General features: G+C 43.5%; 1 protein-coding gene across 7 annotated transcripts in view; it reads right to left on the reverse strand.

The window, feature by feature from the left end:
* Positions 1-18,758, reverse strand: part of HAAO (3-hydroxyanthranilate 3,4-dioxygenase) — a 47,243-nt gene that overhangs the window by 14,512 nt on the left and 13,973 nt on the right. For all 7 annotated transcript variants that reach the window (XR_008320014.1, XM_053311499.1, XM_053311491.1 and 4 more), the window contains 4 exons: positions 13,646-13,729; positions 10,586-10,692; positions 6,585-6,674; positions 5,351-5,394 (listed from right to left, as the gene is read on the reverse strand). Coding sequence is in view for 6 of the 7 variants with exons in the window: in XM_053311499.1 (XP_053167474.1) it covers positions 5,351-5,394; positions 6,585-6,674; positions 10,586-10,692; positions 13,646-13,729 (325 nt within the window). In the remaining variant the exon portion in view is untranslated. The remainder of the gene's footprint in view (positions 1-5,350; positions 5,395-6,584; positions 6,675-10,585; positions 10,693-13,645; positions 13,730-18,758) is intronic.

Here is an 18,758-nt window from a genome sequence, read left to right on the forward strand (position 1 = left end):
GTTGTTGTAAAGGTAAAATGGGATAATACCATGAGGTCATTCACACAATCGAAAACTGTGTTCTACCCAGGTTTGGGAACTGTGTGTACTCCCAATTTTTGATTGTGTGGAAGCAAGGTTAGAGGAAAACCTGGGTAGCTTTTTCTCCTACCTTGCTTCCACACAATCACTTCTACTGGGTAGAACACAGTTTTCGATTGTGTGAATGACCTCAATGTGTCATTTGACCTAATGAGTTTATGGCAGAAATTAAACAGAATCAGAGCCTTCCCAGCTTATACAGTACCAACTCTACTTCCACACTACACAAACTTCTCAAGCTTTGCCACCCAGTCCTTGAAGTTCTGAATACCCTGCTTTAGTGCAAAAGTCTACAGAGTTAACCTGACATGCCTAGTACTGCCGCTCATTTCCAACCTATTGTTTTCAAAGGCTTTATAGAAGCTCCATTGGCCCGTATGGCTTTTAAGATATCTAAAAGTCTGGGTACCATTTCAGATCTGGCTCTGAGGCTTAGCAGTTTGTGTCCTGTGAAATTAACTTGAGTTTAAGTACAGAGATAAAATCCCCCTTTCCTCTCAGGTTTATTCTTCAAAAACCACAGGGTGCTTTCACAGTATGCCTTCTGGGCTGCTTTTTCAATCATGGCTCAAATAAGATGAAGAAAACGACAATATATTTCAGAAGGATCCCTAGTACTTACTAAACACATCAAGGCTCTACACACGAACGGTGTGTAGAGCCTAGTAGGGTTCTGCGGGGAGAGCGGTCAAGCCCTCTCTCCCCACAGACGATCAGGGGGCTAGCCCTGGTTGGCCGGATTGGCTGCCCACACGATTACCGGCTCCTTCGTGATTCTGGGGAGACCTCCGACGGAAGGAGGCTTTTTTTAGCCTCGTGGTTGGGGGTCTCCTCGTGAGTTGCCTGGAGCTGCACCGTGGTGACTCATGATCATAGAAACGAGGGTAGCTCAGCGCTTGCTCTGCTAACCTCATTTTAGGGGAGGGGTATTTAGGCAGGCTAGCTGCTGCTGGACCACTGGGCTTATCCGCAAGCCTAGTGGTTCTCACTTAGCCCGCTTTCGAGCCATCGTGAGAAAAGCCTCCTTGACTTACATGCCATGCAGATGAATACAGGCAGGGTCAGACCTACCTGCACCACTGTGGGGTTCTAGAACACCCAGAGATACTGCTGTGCAAGAGGGACCATGATGCACACGACTCCCATACTTCCCAAAGGGAGTCATCAGCACCACGTGATCACACAAGGGGCAGCAGTCCCAGTACAGCCCTTTTATGAAGCAGTGCCACTGAATATTTTAAAGCCCTACAGCAGTGCAGGCAGGTCTGGCACAACCCACATTAGAGACGAACCTCATTATTTGTGGAATCACTATTCATGGTCCCGTGTATTCACATTATCTATGTATTTCATTATCCACGAATACTAAAGGGTTAAAACCCATGTATCAGCGGTTCCTAGAGGGCCAGAAGTGACAACAGAGGTCACTTCTGGCTGCCAGTTTGTGAGGAGCCTTTGTGTGTGTGTGTGTGTGTGTGTGTGTGTGTGTGTGTGTGGCTAACTTCTTTTTAAAAAACCCACCCACAAGCTGGTCTTGTGGTAGCAAGCCTGACTTGTCCCCTTAGCTAAGCAGGGTCTGCCCTGGTTGCATATGAAAGGGAGACTAGAAGTGTAAGCACTGTGAGAGATTCCCCTCAGGGGATGGAGCTGCTCTGGGAAGAGCAGAAGGTTCCAAGTTCCCTCCCAGGCTTCTCCGAGATAGGGCTGAGAGAGATTCCTGCCTGCAACCTTCGAGAAGCTGCTGCCAGTCTGTGAAGACAATACTGAGCTAGATAGACCAATGGTCTGACTCATTATATGGCAGCTTCCTATGTTCCCCATGATTTTTCACAGTTTTGGGGAGCATTTTGCAGATTTGGGGGGCATTCCTGAGTAATGGGAGCATGGTACAGTAAACAGTTTACATTATTTTTGTGGTTTTTTCTGTTTTTAATGGGTTTTTAAACCATTTTTCAATTCTGGAACCTTACCCACCTTTTCCCATAGGCATAATGCCTCATTACTTGCAGTTTCATTACTTGCGGTAGTAGGCGAGGGACGGAACCCACGGGAGTAACAAGGTTTGCCTGTATGCTGTAGGTCACTTCATACCTGTGTTCCCAGCATTAGCAGTTAGCACCGGGATTGTTTTGTTCTTTCAAACTACTTTGAAACCTTTTTCTCCCTTTGCTGTGGCCCAATAGTGCCTTGCTGTGCCCAAAAGTGCCCATCTCCGCAGAGAGTTGTTCAATACAGCAATTTTATATGTAATCCCTGTGCATTTACCAGCTGGGAAAGCATGTGGTACAATGAAATACAGTGGGCCATTTGGCTGGGAGCTGGAAAAATTGAGACTTTGGAGACTAAAGTTTGTTTGTTTTTTATTTATTATATTTGTACACCGCCCCAAACTTCTGTCTCTGGGCGGTTTGCAACAACATAAAACAAATTAAACAGACATAAGAACCTTTAAATGATTTAAAGCCACAAGTCTAGTTAAAAAGCCTGGGTGAAATTCATTTTGGAAGGGAGAGGGGGAATTCTCAAATAATTCTCGATTGATTCTTAATTTTTGTAGAACAATTTTTCTTGCAAATTTTCAACGATAGATCTCCTAAATAGTGTTCTTGGTGGGAAACAGGGCCAGGTTGACATAGCCCAAAAGGGATTCTCTACCATGGCCTCACCACAAGAAGTACGTTCTACTGGATTTTTTTGGTGGTGGTGGTGGGGTAATAAATAAATGACCATCATTTTTCACGAGCCACATGGTAAACTTTACCATCAGGCCTAGTTTGGTCCTGACTGGACATTTGCAAAATATTTGTACTGGCTGTCGTTAACCATTTGCAGTGGCAGCATTTGGTATCTATTTTATATTGTTATGTATTCCATTAAAAACAAGTTGTTCTAGTAAGAACTAATCTGCCTACTTTCCTTTCACTATCCCTAAAACTGTACCAAATTTGGTCCAAAGCAGTTCCCACTTGCACCTCAAACATTCATGTGCCTTCCACCTCAAATCAGAGTGGATAATAGCATCACATTACATCACATTGAGGCATCCCTGTGTGTTCCTACAGCTGTAGCAAATTTGGTTCAAATAGGTTAGGCGGTCCTCAAGTTAGCCCACTTGCGCCTCAAATGTTTACACGTGTGCCATCTTGAATCGGGGTGGAAGACATCACCACAAACTATTTTTATTTATTTATTTATTTATTTAAAACATTTATATACTGCCCAAAATGCAAGTTCTCTGGGCGGTTTACAAGACAATAAAAACAACCAATAAAAAATTAACATATTTCAACAATTAAAATTTGAAAAGTTAAAACAATTAAAACTAAAACAATATCTAATTAAAAGCCTGGGTGAACAAATGTGTCTTGACTGCCTTTTTAAAAGTTGTAAGAGGTGGGAGGCTCTTATTTCAGCAGGAAGTCTGTTCCAAAGCCTCGGGGCAGCAACGGAGAAGGCCCGTCTCTGAGTAGCCGCCAGACAAGCTGGTGGCAACTGTAGACGAACCTATGCCATTGAGGTGTCCCTACAACTGTACCCAATTTGGTTCATATTGGTCCAGGCATTGCTACGTTGATGGGCGGGGGGGGGATGGACACGGATGGACACACACACACGGAATGCACATAAGCCTACGGAAAGTAGGCTAAAAATTAAGAGTCACACAAGTTTCAAATATTCCAGCTTTCTGTAGTCAGGAATAAACAAATGATTTAATTACTGTAATCACAACCAAGAAAACAAAACAAAAACCTGCGAGCTTGGGAACACAACAAAATCACCCCCTGGCACAATTTTGTTACATAACACTCTAACCGGAGAGGTTGCCCAGTGAGGCTGTATGCAAACAATAATCTCTAAGAGCTCTCCTAATATTTCACCATGGCAGCTGAACCACGTGTGACCGTTTGCACATGTTTATAGAATAAGCAGTCATAGAAAGCATGAAAACGTGAGAACCAGATCTCTTCTTTTTGTGCACAGCTTTGTAAGAGAGCCCTGGATTTGCTTTTAAAGATTCTCAAGAGCTCATTAAAAATTGTACAGTACATTCAACCCAAATTTACTTCTGAAGCCTCTTCAGAATTAGGTCTGTCAACCAATACACAGAATTCTAGAGCTGGAAAGCACCAGATTGCCATCAAGTCCCACTCAAACGTGTTAGAACAATCCACTCAAGAAGTTACCCTATGTAATCAAGACCACAGTGTGATTCAACTAGGGAGGAAATTACAGTAAGAGGAGGAAGCGGGGTTGGAACCTTTTAACGTGTATATATTGCAGCACTTCAGTTAAGATATATTTGGTAGGATCTCAGAAAGGACAATGTTAGGTAGGTTCAGCAGTTTCTGTCATGGGGGGCTGAAACTAACATTTGTGGCAGGTAGATCCCCCCAAACCCCAAACCCTGAAAAGCAATTTGATTATGCCAGTCTTTGTTACATCTACAGGCACCTTTCTTATATCAGGCAAATTAAAGTGGCATATGTGCAGTTTTAAGTCACACAGCCAGGCAATAACCAGATGAAGCTGTGCTAAGCGTCAGCAAGACTGCTGAATCATATATCCTAATTGTGTTCAACCAGAAAAGGCAAATATGAAAGGGAAAACGTGGACGGGGAATCAAACAGGTAGTCAGTCGCACAGATCTAACCCTTCCTTCCTTCTTCCTTCCTTCCTATTAAGTATTTTTTTCAGTTTGGCAAGATATTTGGGGAGGGGTGTTGAAGTAATGGGACAAAAACTATGTGTTATAGGTTATAGGGTGGGTAGGTGAGACATAAGGGATTTGGGATGTTTATTATGTACAGTATGCTTGAAATGTTGTATTGTTAATGCTTTGAAAACCAGTAAATGGTTAGATTGAAAAAAAGGGGGAGTCATTGGGGCTATGCATACGCCTGATGAGATTCAGACAGGAATGCTGAGATCATTGTTTTTGTAAACGTTCAGGGCATCTAAGGATTCTCTGTCCTTCTGAGCCTCAGCTGTGATGCTCAGTGTGCCTTGGGTAGGCTAGGGATCCCCATCTCCCTGCTGAATTCAGCTTGGAAAATAATGAGTCATCTCTATCTCTCTCTCTCTCTCTCCAAGCCTGGCACACGCTCAGTTATTGGAAGAGGGAGCATTTTTCACGCAGTGATAATTTCACTTAGGGGAGAGAAAGTGATGTGAGTTCAAATAAGTAAGCAAAATGTAATGCTTAAAAAACAACAACACACCATTATTGTTGCTGAATCATTGTCCTGGTTCCAAAAGCAGTTTACATTACCTGGATTGGGTTTTCCAGTTTGATATTGCCTGGAGCTGAAAAATCTGCAAGGACAAACATTAAGCATTTCTAAGATCTGTCTTCTCCTCACCCTCACCCTCACCCTCCCATTTTCTGAATGTAACCAGATAACAGTGCCAACACTTTAACAGGGTACAGTTGTGTGTGATGAAAGACTATGCAGGTCATGCTGTTTTCTAATATAAAACAAATAAATAAGATAAGGTCCTCTTCTTTGCATAGTCAGTTTGGATAAGGAACTCTTCACCCTAAACCCCAGGGATAGTTGAGGATGTCTCCTCCCTGCACTTATCCTCCAATTTTCTGAGAGGGGCACAGGAACCCATGACAATCTCTGGGACAGTGGGTGAGATCCCATTAGAAAGTTGTGTAGAAGTTTTTAAAAGCCTGCACTTTACTGCCAGCTGGAAAAGCCCTAAATTTCATGGTAAGGTGGTTCCTGCACTGAATCTCAAGTCCTTCCTTGGTGCCCCTGGTGGCGCAGTGGTAAAACTGCCGCCCTGTAACCAGAAGGTTACAAGTTCAATCCTGACCAGGGGCTCAAGGTTGACTCAGCCTTTCATCCTTCCGAGGTCGGTAAAATGAGTACCCAGAATGTTGGGGGCAATATGCTAATCATTGTAAACCGCTTAGAGAGCTCTGGCTATAGAGCGGTATATAAATGTAAGTGCTATTGCTATTGCTATTCCTCCTCCTCTCATAAGAGATGAAGGATTCATGATCCGATATGTCCTCTGACAGTGCCAATCACCTCTTTAGCCCAGCATGAGTAGTCCTGCTCCACTACCCTTCCTGTGCACTTGCAGTTCTCTGGATCATGGAGGAAGCCTGTACAATACTTTTTGTATATGCATAAATAGTGCTAGTACTGTAGTTCACATGCCGTGAATCACAACTGAACAAGACTTAGAACATAGCTTAAGGACATAGAACAGCCCTGCTGGATCAGGCTCAAGGCCTATCTAGTCCAGTCCAGCATCCTGTTTCACACAGTGGCCCACCAGATGCCTCTGAGAAGTCCACAGGCAAGAGCTGAAGGCATGCCCTCTCTCATGCTGTTGCTCCCCTGCAACTGGTATTTAGAGGCATCTAGGCCTTTAGCCCTCAGAGTAGTCGCCATTGATAGACCTCTCTTCCATGAATTTATCTAAGGTCTGTTGGCTGTCACCACATCTTGTGGCACAGAATTCCATAGGTTGATCATTGAACTTACTCTTGGATTATTGGGATAAGTTGCGTGCCAAGGTCATCACAGTAAAACCACTTTTCAAAAAGAACATCGGTTGATTCTCCAACGTAATACCTGACAAAGAAAACAAAAGCCTTATTAAATAAATCTATTGTACAAAATATAAGGCTGTTGGTAATTCATTCCCCAAAAGTAGTTTGAAGTATGATGCACTGCAAACAAAATGAACAATGCTTTGAATTTGATTTGTGCATACCTATACTTGGGAGTAAAACTGAAAATTCACAGCCATTAAGAATCCTGAAATTTGATTTCAGACAATTCCGTTTATTCTGAGGATGGAATTGGTTGAGACAGCAGCTGACCTGTTTCTTAAAGTGCAGGTTGCCACAGAAAAGCAGAGGGTGGGGCAATTTTCAAATGCAAGGCTGTTCTTATATCTACTCCTGCATCTAGCTCACAGCCTGGGTGTGAGAAAAGGAACCGGGGAGGTGGGTTTATGGAGACAAAAGTGGTGGGAGGAGAAAAGGTTCAGCACTCACTCCTATAAGCAGCTGCTCTGTTTGAAATCACCCCTCCACCCTACTGCTTTATTGGTGTTTCTGGCAACTGACTTATATAGCAGATACACTGCTGAACAAATTGGTCCACTCTAATAGAATGCTAGGATTGTAGAATTTTAGAATTGGATGGGATCTTGGAGGTCATTCTAGTCCAATGCCCTGCTTAGTACAGGAAACTGCAAAAGTGTCACCAACAGATGGCCTTCCAGCATCTGTTTGAAAACTTCAAGCATTTATTTATTTATTTATTTATTCGATTTTTATACCACCCTTCTGAAATGGCTCAGGGTGGTTCACAATTAAAAACAGAAAACATTAAAACCAATAACAATTAAAACAGAAATATAAATATGAACACCAATTAAAAACATCTTAAAAACAATTAAACTCTCAGAACAATTAAAACCTTGAAAAACAGGTTAACATTAAAAATAATTAAAAATAATTAAAAACCCTGAAAGGCCAGGCCAAACAGATGGGGTTTTAAGGGCTCTCTTGAAGGTCAGTAAAGAATTAAGATTGCAAATTTCTGCCGGGAGTGCATTCCACAACCCGGGAGCAGCTACAGAGAAGGCCCGCCTCTGAGTCGCCACCAAACGAACCGGTGGTAAGTATAGGAGAGTCTGCCATTATGCAAAGCAGACTGTTCTAGTGTCAAACAACTCTTACCATTAGGGAATCCCTCCTGTCCTAAGGTTTAGCCTGAATCTGCTTCCTCCTAATTTCAGCCCATTGTTTCTAGTCCTGCCCTCAGGAACAGGTCTGCTCCTTCTTCTGTGCAGCAGTCTTTTGGGTATTTGGACTAGGGATGTGCATGAACCACAGTTCATAGTGTGATTCAGAACATATCCCTGGCCCCTTTAAAGTGGAGGAGAGCAGGTGCATACCTGCTTCTCTGCCGCTCATCACCACTTTCTGAATCAGTAGCACTCCTCCCAGCTATCTGCACGCACCAGTGGCGCTCTCCCCCAACTACTCTCGCACAACGCCAGCACACACATGGCCTCCACGCAGCTGAGGGAGAGCACCGACAATGCGCACATATGTATTCTGAATCACGCTGCGAATCGCGATTCATGCACATCTCTAGTTTGGACTGCTATGATCATCTCTCCCCTTACTCTTCTCTTCTCCAGGCTAGGCATATCTATTTTCCCTCAACTGTTCCTCACAGGACTTTGTTTCTAGACGTATCACCCTCTTCATTGTCTTCCTCTGAACCTGTTCCACAATGCCTTTCTTCTTTATTATTTGAAAATTAAGCCTAAATTAACCACACACAATACATTCTGAACACCTAATTCATTGAAACCAACAAGGCCAGTTTGTAATAAGGGCATGCTAAGTTGCTTGCACACACAAGCGCCCTCCATACACATCCTCATAGGTATTGTAATGCTTCTCTAAGCCCTGTTGAACTGGCTGGATGACACAAAAGGGGATGAGTATCTACCTACAAGACCACTGGGTGTTGGGTCTGATTAGTTGCCCATTACTGCAGTTGAATTAGAACTCCTATGAGTTCTCATGGGCTTCAGCAGAAGATGGGATTGCACATAATGAATGCAGGAATTAATCAGTTAATCAAATCATCTGCTAAGGTTCAAAATTACCCAGAAATTACAAACAAACCGTCAATACAATCTAGCTTCATTAAAGTCAAAGGGACTTTATTATGTGAGGCTCCCAGCAACCCAGGATTACCCCATTCAGATCAGAGGAACATGTCTTGCTTTCTTCAATATTGAACTGAATATAGCATCACTACAGTCCCTGCAGATGTGCAGTTCTTAGGATTAATTCCAACAAACTATAATTGCCCAAAGTAGAAAAGCCTTGGCTTTTCCAGACCCATTCAGACCCAGCAATTTGTTAGAGACTTGAGAAATCTGAGCTTCTCCCCTTGCAGGATTTGCCCCATGCACTTCAATAGTGAGAAGAGAGAGAGCCAGCATAGTGTAGTGGTTAGAGTGTTGGATTAGGACCGGGAAGACCTGAGTTCTAATCCCCATTCAACCATGAAACTCACAGGGTGACTTTGAGCCAATCATGTACCTCTCAGCCTAACCTACCTCACAAGGTTGCTGTGAGGATTAAAAAATAAGCATGTACACCACTCTGAGCTCCTCGGAGGAAGAGCGGGATAAAAATGAATAATAATAATAATAATAATAATAATTGTAATATTTATAATTGTAATATTTATAATATGATACACTGGAACATCTGCAAAAAAATACAAGCTACCTGTAACCAAGAATTGGTGGGACCATAAAATTGAAAAAGTTGAAGAAAATGAAGATATAAAAATATTATGGGACTTCCGACTACAAACAGACAAACATCTGCCACACAATACACCAGATATAACTATAGTCGAGAAGAAAGAAAAACAAGTCAAAATAATCGACATAGCAATACCAGGGGATAGCAGAATAGAAGAAAAAGAAATAGAAAAAATCACCAAATACCAAGATCTACAAATTGAAATGGAAAGGCTGTGGCAGAAAAAGACCAAAATAATCCCAGTGGTAATTGGCCCCCTGGGTGCAGTCCCAAAAGACCTTGAAGAGCACCTCAACACCATAGGGACCACAGAAATCACCATCAGCCAATTACAAAAAGCAGCTTTACTGGGAACAGCCTATATTTGGCGACGATATCTATAACAACAGCAACAACATTGACAATAAAATTCTGGCATCCCAGGTCCTTGGGAAGGACTCGATGTCTGGATAAAACAAACCAGTCAATAACACCTGTCTGACTGTGTTAATAAATAATAATCCTCTATAATAAATTCCCTGGGTGTGTGCCCGTGTCCTCTGGTGTCTGTGCCCGTGTCTCCCACGGCCGTTCTGGGCATGCGCGGAGCGCATGCCCAGAATGGCCGAGGGAGAAACGGCCGCAGGCACCAGGCGGCCATGTTGGCCGCATGGCCGGCCCGGCCGCAGGAACGGGTGGCCTGCGGGGAGGGCAGAGGCGGTGTCGGCGGATCTGGCCTGCCCGCCGAAAGGCCGAGGGAGAAACGGCCGCAGGCACCAGGCAGCCATGTTGGCCGCATGGCCGGCCCGGCTGCAGGAAGGCCGGAGGCGGCTGTGGCGGGTCCAGCCCGGCCACGGGGAGAGGAGAGGCCGCGGCAGCGGATCTGGCCCACCCGCCGAAAGGGAAAGAGGTGGCGGCTGCGGGTCCGGCGGGTCAGCAGGCGACACTCTTGGTGGCGGCAGCGGAATTCACCGCCCACCTAGAAGGCCAAATGCGGCGTCGGCGGGCGGCACCACCGCGGGAGGCAGAAGGTAGCACCCGTTATTTTAATGGGCTGAAAAATACTAGTAATAATAAAAGATTCTGCACTTATTCAGGCAAACGAGATCCCCAAGCTTTGTCTGTGTGCAAGAGTTTGGAAGAAAACAATAGAATTTGCTGAAACATGTCACCTCCCATGTGCTCATAGTATTTTACCTAAGTCCATCAGTTTCTGTCTTCAACCTTTTCCTCTCAATCACCAGTCCAACAGTGTTTGCATATCTTTGAGGAGAATGTGGTATCCTGGCGGGTAAGAGGAACATCTGCCCAGGAAAAAAAGGAAGTTGAAACAATAGATCAGATGGGGTTGCCAGGTTGGATGCATCCAAAAACCTTAGATTTCTGAGGTGAGGCCTTATGATGTCACAAGGTGGGGCTTGGTGATGTCACAAGGTGGGGTTTGGTGATGTCACAAGAGTCCCAACTCTTGAAAAATGAGAGGGGAAAATCTGGTACCAAGATAGAATCCAGTAGAACCCAGTGGCAGCCCAGAAAAGGCTCGAAATTAACATTTGCCACTGTCTGCCTGAGGGAAACAACAAAGAATAATAATATGTATATATTGCTTTTCAACAAAAGTTCCCAAAGTGGTTTACATAGATATAAATAAATAAAATGGCTCCCTGTCCTCAAAGGGCTCACAATCTAAAAAAGAAACATAAGACAGACACCACCAACAGCCACTGGAGGGATGGTGTGCTGGGATTGGATAGTGCCAATTGCTCTTCCCCTGCTCAATAAAGAGAATCATCACATTAAAAAGGTGCCTCTTTGCTCAGTTAGTGGGAAAGAAGCTGGGAAAACAGGGTCATTTTGGGCAAACTGGCAACCTCAAAATCAAACAATTAGTCCATGAGCCAATCCCACAAATGTTGGCCATCGGTAACGAATGCTCATAGTGATTTTTGGCTAGGTCTGCCCCTGCTCCACCGCCTGAGATGGAAAATAGGTGATAGACTTATTGTACTTACAGCTTTCTCTATGTTATCATCCATTCTTTATCCCTACCCACAAATGATGAGAGCAAAATTGAAGTTATTTTCACACAGAGGAAAGGGTTAGAATCAGGGTCAGGGTCAGGGTTAGGGTTGGTCGGTGTTGTGCCGCCAAGTCGGTGTTGACTCCTGGAGACCAACAATGAACAAATTGTTGTACTCTCTCCATGGAGTAATCTTTGGAGGACAGTTCTGTTAATTTTCATTTCCCTTCCTCTGTCAACACGGATACAATTTTATAGTAGTTTTTGTGTCCAAAAACTTTTAAAAGCTTTTAAAACTTGATTGCAAATTTGGTCACTGCAGGCCCAATGATCAGGGCAATGAAAGCAGGATAACACACTGAAAGCTGAAAGTGTTCTTTGCATTGCTGTTTTCCATTTCTAGGTGTTTCAAAAATCACAGTGGCCATTTGTCTCCCCAGGTGGTAATGATCACCCCAGCTGGCTCATGTTCTAAACATCACTAGGTTTCATTTTGTCTTTCTCTTTCAAATAGTCCTTGGTTCTCCCTTCCCACTTTCCCTCAGCTCAGGATGTTTCTTGGCAACTGTGCTCACATTAATGTGAAGCTACAAAATAAGTGTCTTTTCTTCCTTTCCCAGCCTGGTGCCCTGTTAATGAAAGCCCCCTGATTCTGCAGGCAACTAATTTGTGAATATATGACTGCTTCCCAACCAGTTTAAAAAACAACAACCATAACTCCTAGACACAATTAAATTGGAAAAAACAACCATGCTTTCTATGGAGCGTGATGAGAGTTGGTATAATTTGGGCTCTGGTAACACAAATTACAGAGAAAGTTACTGCTAGCATAAGAGGATTTATAACACAATTATCCACCGGTATTTCTCCATGATCACAAATGCTTGTTGTAAGTAAGTGGGAGGACACAGTCTTCTCCTAATTTATTTTGCTTGCACAAATTATTGGGTGTAAGTAGACACAAGTGAGAACCATGAAACCAGGAGGCAAAGGGCTTGCTAACATGTGAAGGTGGAAACAAAAAACACTTCTCTAGTGTTCAGTAGGGTTAGGGTTGACCTACTGAACCAGATTTTTTTTCCAAAAATTCATTAAAAATTGCCTGATGGTCCGATTGTTTTGTGGGTTTGGTGGTAGGTAGCACCCATCATGCCCTACCACCCAAACCACTTTGGTGTCCCTAGGAGGTACCTATGGGGAATAATGGGGTAGTTAATATTCCCCATCATTCCCTATGGGTGAATTGATTTGAATTGGTTCGAGTTGGTTCATCAAGCTGGTCAGTTTGAACTGGCACAGTCTGATTCCAATTTGGTTCAAATTTGAACTGAATGGCAGAAAATGGTACTGCACACACCCCTAGCAAGGTGTTTTCTCAGATAACCTGGCCTCAAGACATTTAGGGCTTTAAAGGTTAAAACCAGCACTTTGAATTGGGCTTGGAAATGGACTGGGAACTAGTGCAGCTGACAAAGCACTGGTGTGATATGATCAAAATGTCCAGCCCTGGTTAATACTCTGTTTTGAACCAACTGCAGTTTCCGGACTGTTTTCAAAGGCAGCCCCGCGTACAACACATTGTAGTAAACTAAATGGGAAGTTTAGCTCTTTAAACCCTCTTTGTTTGGAGGAAAGCACCTGGAACCTGAACTGTATTCCCAACTGCCAAGGGCCAGAAAACTCTGTCAACATATACACTATGTATATCCCTTTTATAATTATATCTTAATGCACATTTTAATAGTAAACAGTTTTGGGAGCCAGTCTTGGCTGAAAATTCGAGTATAAATATGATTCAATAACCAAAAAATAAATCTTGGATTACCAAATATAATTATTAACTCAGGTCATAATCCAAAAGAAATTAAATGCATGTGCAGGGGAAGGTGTCATGTGCAGTCAGCACTTTGCTTGTTCCTTGTTGTTTCTATTGCTAAAGAGGTAACTCACAAACTAATGTTAAAAGTGGCTTGTCTCTTCAAGCCAAACAAAAAGTCAAGGCTGTATGTGCTGTTCCCTCTCATGCATACTTCCCCCCAGACCTGTAACCAGCTTCAAAATTTGGGGTGGTGGTGGATTGCAGAAGTCAGGGGAGGCAGATTATAAAATGTTCCGCGAAAACAATCAGTGAGGCTGGGGAGGAAAGAGAATTTTTTGGTGTGGCAGGTACACACCATGCCGCCGGCTGGTTACGAGCCTGCTTCCTCCCAGAAATATGTTTACAAGCCTAAGCTTACCTCTCCTTCTTTAATGTGGATATCCTTGTGTTTTCCATTTTCTATTATCTTCAGGCACATGTCTCCCTCCAGTTGATAAAATAACTATAGTTCACAGGAGGAAAAGTACATTAATAATATGTTTCATCATTATCAATATGCCTCATACATTCTGGTCTGAGTTTACACTTCCTGTGTACCTCACACAATTATTTCTGAAAACCAGTAGGGCAGCGTTTTTTTTCTGGCAGTCTACCTCCTCCTCACACGGAAGGGAAAGTCCTAGGGTCTTCAGGAGTCTAGATGAGAGTACTTCTTAAAATATACATTCTATCCTTAGGAAATGTAGGCTACCAATGTATACCTGTCTATGACAATTGATCTGTCATGGCTTCTCCCAAAGATTCCTGGGAATGTGTTTGGTGAGGGTGTGGGAAGGTCACCATAAGTAACCCAATGTGTGTCATACTGAGTCAGATACCTGCATGCATATTGGGCAGACTGAAAGAAAGGGAACTATCCGGATGAAGTTATTCACTTATAAATCTCATTGGTTTCCACAGAGAATTAAGCACTGAACTAACTACTGAAATCAGTGGGATAGGGAAATCCAGCCCAGACCAGTGCTATCTATTCTGAATGATAGTGGCTTGCATACAGCACAGTGTGCTGCCAGTGAAAGAGCAGGGTGCATATGCTTGCTCTGTATGAGTATAAACCACAGCCTCACTTCTCCCGACGTTGCAGAGACTCCATAGCTACTAAGAACTGCATCATTGCTGCAGCAACCACCTACCATTGGGAATAATGAGAGGCTTCTCACTGCAGCGATGACACAATTCTTAGTAGCCATGAAACCAAACAAAGAACCCAAAAAAAGTATTAAAATACCCACTCATTAAATATATAAACTCTGATGTAAACATTTAATAGTATCAAGGCCACAACACTACTATAAAATTCCTTCAAAACTGAAATGTCAAATAAAGACCCACGTGGATTCCAAATCTTATATACTAAAAGATCCCAAATTTCCTATAGAAACATCTCAGTCCATTAAACAGTAAGATGATCCTAAAATCCTGGGTCTTTTATCTCTAAATGTTGAATCGCAGCTCCACCAGATATGGCAAAAGCCAGTTCTCAGATGAAATGAATGTCCTTCCCAAGTGAAGTGCTATAAGGGATCACATTAAAATCTTCATGCGAATAAATATTTAAAATGCCAGACGCCTTTCGGCAACAAGTCTTCCTCAGTGGTATTCATATACATCAACTATCTATTAATTATTATTATTATTATTATTATTAATTCGATTTCTATACCGCCCTTCCAAAAATGGCTCGGGGCAGTTTACACAGAGAAATAACAAGCAAATAAGATGGAACCCTGTCCCCAAAGGGCTCATATTCTAAAAAGACACATGAGATAGACACCAGCATCAGTCACTGGAGGTACTGTGCTGGGGGTGGAGGTATCTAAAAACAAATAGGTAGGTATCTAAAAACAAATACAACACATTGCTAATTCTTAGTAGCAACAGAGCCTCAGCAAGGTCAGAGTTTAGATCAGGACTGCTCAACCTCTGTCTTCCTGCAGATGTTGGCCTACAATTCCCATAATCCCTGGCTATTGGCCACTGTGGCTGGGGATTATGGGAGTTGTAGTTCAGAAACAGCTGGGCAGCCCAAGTGGAGCAGAAATGGATTTGCCTGGTTTAGACTCACACAGAGCCAGCATGTGCTCCTTGTGCTTCCATGGGCTGCATACGCTGTGCTGTACATAAACCGCTATATCTTTACAGGGATTCAGGCAAAGGTATTTCTTACTCCACTCCTTGGGATCCTCTTGTGTGAAGAGGGGGGGAATTGAACAGCCCTTCTGTAAGTGAAGTGCCCTCTCACAGAGCTATCTTTCCTGGAGGAACTTAGGGAGGGAGAATGATTGCTGAACTCATTTAAATCTGTAGTATTAATGTGCTCTTTGTTACCAAGGGAGATAATGGAAAGTGCTCTGTGCTTTTCTGAACTGAAAATGGATCTGGCATATCCTGTATTTTGTGTCAAAATGTCAAACACTAAGTTAATTTGCCAAGCAAATCCATTTCTGGTGAGGAAGCAGGGCATGGGTGATATCCAAGCTTCCCTTATGTCTGATATTTATTATGAGTGAACAAAAATGTTTTCCCAACATAGAGATATAGGGAGCTGCTTTTATATCAAGTCAGGCCACATTGCTCCTTCTGCTACTGTCTTCTCTGACTGGCAGTGGGTCTCCAAGGTTTGAGGACAGGAATCTCTTCTAGCCCTACCTGGAGATGCCATGGATTGAACCTAGGACCTTCTGCACAGATGCTCTGCCACTGAACTATGGTCCCAACCCTTTCTAGAATATGGCCACTCAAGAGTTTATTAAAGTCTTAAACCATTTGTGGCAGGGAATATGTAAGACCAGGTAGGTATAAGAATTTTGCCCTCACTCAACCAGCAATCCCTGCAGATGGCAGGGACTGAACCTGGGGTCTTCTGCAGGCAAGGCAGATACTCTACCACTCAACAATGGCTCCATTCCCAGATCTGCTGATTCTAATCAAATGTAAGCAAGCAAGAAGTATCTATGTATAATGATACAATTCCCTCTCAAGCTGAACTTGGGTGCCCTGCGCCTATGAGTCTGAAACTGAGCAACCCAGTATGGCAGACTGTATTTAGTGAATCACCGAGGTTCACGGAAAAAGAAAAAGAGTTTGGTTGGCATCTTGACTAACGATGCGGATGAGCAGCATGCAAACTGTCTCTGCTGTTGGAAGTTAAAGGACTTTGCACTGTCTCTTGTCTTAGACAGTGGAGGACAGACTAGTGAGTCAGAGGGCTAGAGGGTCAAGACATTGGTCACCCCTTCGCCACTGCTCTGACACTATCCCTTTGAAATGTAGATTGGTACTCTTAGGGATTAACTTCCTTCCTCTCTCTCTTCCCTACCTGCCCTTCTACCTTGCAACATGGCAAGCTCCTCTCCCTGCACCATGTGTGCAGAGAAGATGCAGAATCCATCTGCATCCAGCTAGCTAGCTAGATTAGAGATCCTAACTCCTCACTTTCCTATCTAGAATAGAGTTCCTTAATAAATGCCTTATATATTGATTTGAAACTATGAATTGGCTCCAAGTTACTTTACTCTCAGCATACACGCATGCCTAACCAAATTCCACTGTGTTGTGCCTCTGTGCACTCTGCTATAATGAAAAAGGGATTCTCTCACCACAGAGAATTTCCAACATCTGCAATGTTGAGTAATGTGGAGTTGTGCTGCACACATGAGCGGGGGGCGAGTGGGCGAGTGTGGTTTTTGCCAAACACGTCTCTCCCTGGAAGCTTTCCTGTGACCTGGAAGTCCCTGTGAGTCACACATCCGTCAGGTACCTACCCCTGGGTTGCAGGGAACACTTCTGGAATGAGAGGGGATCAGCAAAATCACCCCCATGTATGCAGCATTACTCTGCAACACACCCTCACACCCACCCACCCACACATCTAGTCTGTGACTTTGCATGCTGCACTTCTGCACCATTAGTCAAGATATCAGCCTTTTGTAAAATAAAATAAAATAAAATAAAATAAAATAAAATAAAATAATAAAAAACAGCCTGATAAGGGCTTCTGCATTTCAAGGATCTATGGAATGCTAAGGATATCAGTTAAAAGTAAAAGGGAGGGAAAGGGAGTGGATGGAATTGGCATGTTTGAGCACGATATTATAATTTAGGGGCGGGTGGGATTAGATTCAGGCAGATATGAGGTTAAAAACCTCCCTTCCATGTTCTATTGAGGGGGGTGGGCTTCAGGAGGGCAGCCAGTTTCTAACTCTAGTGCTTTAAAGCACAGTAGAGGAAGGTTTCAGGAGGGTGGGGTAGAAAAAGGGGTCCCTTTTCCTCCGCACTACCCCAAGTCCCAAACAGTGCGACAAGGCTCCTATTCTCAGCTGGCTGGCTGGAACTCTAAACAGGAGCACTACCATTAGGAGCTCAGGAGACACTGCAACATTTTGTTGAGATTACCACTCATAGCATGCATAGATTTTGCTTATGAGGCTCTTGCATTTCTGTTGGAGACACAGCTCCAGCTGCATCATCTGTTTGCGCCTTCTATCTGTTGGGAGTAATTACTTATATAACAGAATATTTCGAGAGCTAACCTGTTGCAGCAGACGTTATCAAGGTCTCTGGGGCTTATCATTGTAAATCGGCCGCCACTGCGGCTCCCTGGCCCCGCCCCCCGCTTCTGACGTCAGACGTGGGGGCGTGGTCTCCCTCCCAAATGGGCCACACAGCCTCATTTAGGAGGCAGATCAGCCTGGGCTGCGTTGGTTAGCGTGGGCCTGAGCGACTCTCCCTGCCTTTAAGGACAGGAAGAGCTGTTCCAGCCTCCTCCCAAATGGGGCCGCACATTCAGCTAAAATGTTTTAATAGACAAGCTTGTGCTCTAGAAATCTGAGGCTTGTACAAGGATGGAAAATCACTATGCACTGTAAATGGCTTAGAATCTGTTATCCTATGAAGAGTTCAAGGTTGCTGTTAAGAAATTCAGAGCAAAAGGTTATAGCATTTAACACAGGAATGTTTTAAGGCAAACAATTAATGATGGGAGAAGTGAGTTTGTCTTCCATAACTGAATTTTTCTCTGCTTCCTTCCCTCGCAGCCTCACCTCCTCCCTTTCTTCTCCATCAAGATTAATGCAATAAATATGGGTGTTGAGCACCAACTGCTGGCCATGGGTATTGCTTGCTCTCTTGCCTTAGCAAGTTATTTGTTTGTTTGTTATTTACATTTATATCCTGCTCTTCCTCCGAGGAGCTCAGAGCAGTGTACATGGTTATTTAAGTTGGCTTAAACGATATATCATGTCCATGAACGTTTCCCCCCTGCAAGATTCTTCTCCTTTTTAAAAAACCCAAAATGTGCTGGGGGAACCTGCAGTCAATAGCTAAAGGCCATTTTGGCTGGGGAAGATGGGAACTGTAGTCCAACAACCTCTGGGGATCCAAGGGTGGGCACCCCTGAGCTAGACAGATTAATGATCTAACTCAATACAGGAGGATCTCATTAATCACAGGTCCAGAACTCGTGGCTTCGT

Source organism: Hemicordylus capensis, chromosome 1 (genome assembly GCF_027244095.1).
Source record: "Hemicordylus capensis ecotype Gifberg chromosome 1, rHemCap1.1.pri, whole genome shotgun sequence".
Classification (NCBI taxonomy): Eukaryota; Metazoa; Chordata; class Lepidosauria; order Squamata; family Cordylidae; genus Hemicordylus; species Hemicordylus capensis.